General features: G+C 33.9%; 1 protein-coding gene across 1 annotated transcript in view; it reads left to right on the top strand.

The window, feature by feature from the left end:
- The window catches only part of rab8a (RAB8A, member RAS oncogene family), a 6248-nt gene extending 2785 nt beyond the window's left edge, over positions 1 to 3463 (top strand). The window contains exons 5-8 of the mRNA XM_016485417.1: positions 1044 to 1133; positions 1374 to 1439; positions 1557 to 1607; positions 2641 to 3463. Of these exons, the coding sequence (XP_016340903.1) occupies positions 1044 to 1133; positions 1374 to 1439; positions 1557 to 1607; positions 2641 to 2733 (300 nt within the window). The 3' untranslated portion in view covers positions 2734 to 3463. The remainder of the gene's footprint in view (positions 1 to 1043; positions 1134 to 1373; positions 1440 to 1556; positions 1608 to 2640) is intronic.
- Positions 3464 to 3638: the final 175 nt, after the last annotated feature.

Raw genomic sequence — 3638 nt, 5'->3', positions numbered from 1 at the left:
ACAATTTCACTTACGAATATTTTATTAAACTATATTTTATTAAACCAAATGAAATCAAAATTTCTATTAAATCCTTTTTTTAAAGCAAAAGTAAAGTGCAACATAGAGTGCAAGAAGCAAGTGTCCATCTCATAGTCCAGATCCCTGAAATCAAAGTTCAGTATTATAGTGTAAGAATGACAACATATCCACGTGTTATAGTCAAATTATTATCAAAAAACACTTTTTAAAGGAGTATTTACTAGAAATGTTATTTACCAGAATTTATTTAGGAGAAAAAATGTAAATGTGCAGTATTTCTGAAAAAATAAATAAATAAATAAAATCAATTAATTGGAGATGCTTCCTATAATTATAATAAAAAAATTTTGTGGTAATAAAAATAGGTGTAAGTGGACAATAGCCTTTAAAATGACTTAAAATGCATATATAATAGCAATGAGGCAATAATAATTAGTTCAAATAAAGCAAGAATTATATGGTTTTATTGAACAAAACTGTTAAAATACATAATGTATTATAAACAATAGAGCTAATGTACATTACACTTTACAACAAAGGCCTGCAGAGGGTGCCAACAGCCTGATGACTGTTTTTACACATTGCTGTGCGATCTAATACTTGTTTAATATTGACGCATATAATTATTTAATTAAATCGTAGCGTTTGTGAATTCACAATTATGCTTAATTATGATTTTAAATGGGTTTAATATATCATGCAGCCTTGGGAAACAGACGAATAATGTGTTTTATGGATTCTCGTCCATGAAATGCACCACTTCCGGTATTTTGCCGGTTAGTCGATGCGAGCAAAATGAAGTCAAGGATTTTTTTTTCTTCGAATAGTCGAATAAAATCGACGAATCGCGACAGCCCTAATGTTATGTGAACTCTTATTAGTGTTGTCTAAACTACAAGTAACCTAATTACTAGTCATTCAGACTAGTCAGTTTTGAAAATGTAGCATTACCAGTGTACCAATAATGTTTGCATATTCAACAGCAAATTATTGCTGCTCATGTTCTTGTGTTTTCAACCCAGCATGCATCAGCGGATGTAGAAAAAATGATTTTGGGGAACAAATGTGACATTAATGAGAAGAGGCAGGTGTCAAAAGACAGAGGCGAGAAGGTGAGCGACCTTGTTCCTTGAGCTACTCCTATACCACTTTTTTTTTCTCAAAACAAGCAAAAAGAGCATAATATGCTAGTATAATATAATTTAACTTTCATTGTATAAGACTCTACAGCAATGATGCCACCTTCCACAAGAATGTGTTTAGTTAATCACCACGAATGGCTAGAACTGATAAACAGTCCAGAGAAATCATACATGTATTTTCCATACTAAAATCTGCCTGTACTCGTTTAGCTGGCATTAGAGTACAGCATCAAGTTCATGGAGACGAGTGCGAAGGCTAATATCAACGTTGAAAACGTAAGTGTAAATGGCTTTTATGATGAATCCTCATTTCATTTCCTTATCATATCTGCGGCTGACTGAATGTTTAAAGGTATAATCGAGACATAATGACGCTTTCTGCTCTACCCACAGGCATTCTTAACGCTCGCCAGAGACATAAAAGCAAAGATGGACACAAAATTGGTAAGACTTTCCCTTTCTGTGCTTTAGGTTTGTGTAAAAATGAATTTAGTTTGATAATTGGGTGACACTGTACAATAAGGTTTCATTAGTTGACTACAGTAGTTAACATGAACAATGAACAATACTTCTACAGCATTTATTAATCTTAGTTGATGTTAATCTAATACAAAAGTTGTATCTGTTAATATTAGTTTATGCACTGTGAATAACAAACATTTTTATTAACTGACATTAACAAAGGTTAATAAATGCTGTTTGTTCATTGTTAGTTCATTAGTTAAAGCATCAGTGTTAACAAGTGAGACAACTAGAATGTGAAACAGTATGAAACAAACATTTCCAACAGTAATATACAGGTCACATGATCTGTGTTACACGTTTAATCGATTGCTATGCAGTTATCATCTTGGAAATAAGTTGATTTTGCATGAAGTCAACTTTTGGATGTCTTATTAAATAAATTAAATAGTAAATAATGACAATTTTTGGTAATACTTTGCTTAAAGCCTTTATAGCCTAAAGCATACTGCATTTTTATAGCCTTTAATGCAGTATAACAGTATTCATAATGTATGTTGTAATGCATTATAAATTTTGATAAATGATTGTAATCAAAGTTAAAATGCATTATAATATTTGCAGATTCCAGTGTATTTTCATAAATTGTAATGAAAGTTAAAATGCTTTATAACATTTGAAGATACGTTTTTACATCTGAAATTGGTTGTTTTTTTTAAATGCTTTGTTTTCTTAAGGTGCAACAATGAATAGATAAGTATTATAATATATTATATCTGTTGTATTATTAATGAGATCTTACAATGCATTATAATAAATGCATTAAAAAATACTTTTATGATTCATTATATATATAAAGGCTTCAAGTAAAGTGTAACCACAGTTTTCCTTTTGGATGAACAAATCCGATATCTCTTGCTCAGTATTAGCACAATTTCTGGCTAGCTTGAGCTGTAGTAATAAAATGAGTCTGAGTCTTGAGTCTGATGAGGTATGTTTTTCTTTGCTCGCACAGGAGGGCAACAATCCTCAGAGCAGCAACCATGGAGTGAAAATTACCACTGAACAGCAGAAAAAGAGCAGTTTCTTCCGCTGTGTGCTACTGTGAAGACCAAGGCCTTACTGTCCGCCGTCCATGGGCTGGACACGACTGGACTATGCTCTCCCTCTTAGCACTCCTCCTCCTTCCTCTTTTATCCCATCTCTCCTTCTCTTGTCGCGCTTTTCTTCCAGCCCTAGGGCAGTCGGAGTTCCTGGCTCCTCTTATCTTCTTCCATTGACAGATTAGCGATAACGCTTACGACCCTTCCCTGATGAAACCGTGGTGGGAATGCATTGGTTCTGCAAGTCAAGGCGAAGAGCTGGGTGCTGCAGTATCGTCGCAGTAGTTCCAGCAGTAAATGCGCACCTAAAGGAGATCCCGTATCTTTGTTTCAATTGCTCGTTTTGAGAACACAACTGCCAAAATTGATCCATTCTTTCATGGCGACCTGGAAGCAGTCGTGATCTGATATTGAGCCAGCTTAAGAGTTACGTGGGACTTTCTTTATCATTCCATTTTATTTTCAGCCCTCATGCATACTTCGACAATCACATGACCTTATTGTAAGTAGAGGAATATTATAACCCACCTCTTAGATGCTTTTTCCTTGCTTTCATTTTTTAAAAAGCAAACATTTCACTGTTTTTGTCCACAGTTTTTATTTTTCAGACCTGTTACACAAAAGTGTTGCATTCACAAACTTAGTGCAAGGTTTCATATTAAACAAATGAAGATCCTGCTTTTTATTCATTAAGACATGTTTACTACTGCCTTGTTAAAACTACCCTCCCGTTTTTTTTAAAACATGCACATGAAGCTATTTCCAAATAGTTCAGTCTTTTATGCAGTGGCGCTAGCTTTCCTTATAACATTCCTTCGAATAAATTCAAACCTCACACTCTAAAAAATGCTTGGTTAAATACAACCCTGTGCTGGGTAAAATAGGGACAAACCCAGCAATTGGGTTGTAT

The sequence above is a fragment of the Sinocyclocheilus anshuiensis genome, unplaced genomic scaffold (genome assembly GCF_001515605.1).
Source record: "Sinocyclocheilus anshuiensis isolate Anshui unplaced genomic scaffold, SAMN03320099.WGS_v1.1 scaffold293, whole genome shotgun sequence".
In the NCBI taxonomy this organism is placed as follows: Eukaryota; Metazoa; Chordata; class Actinopteri; order Cypriniformes; family Cyprinidae; genus Sinocyclocheilus; species Sinocyclocheilus anshuiensis.
Note: the sequence above shows the minus strand (reverse complement) of the source record. Positions and strands in the feature narration are given on the sequence as shown.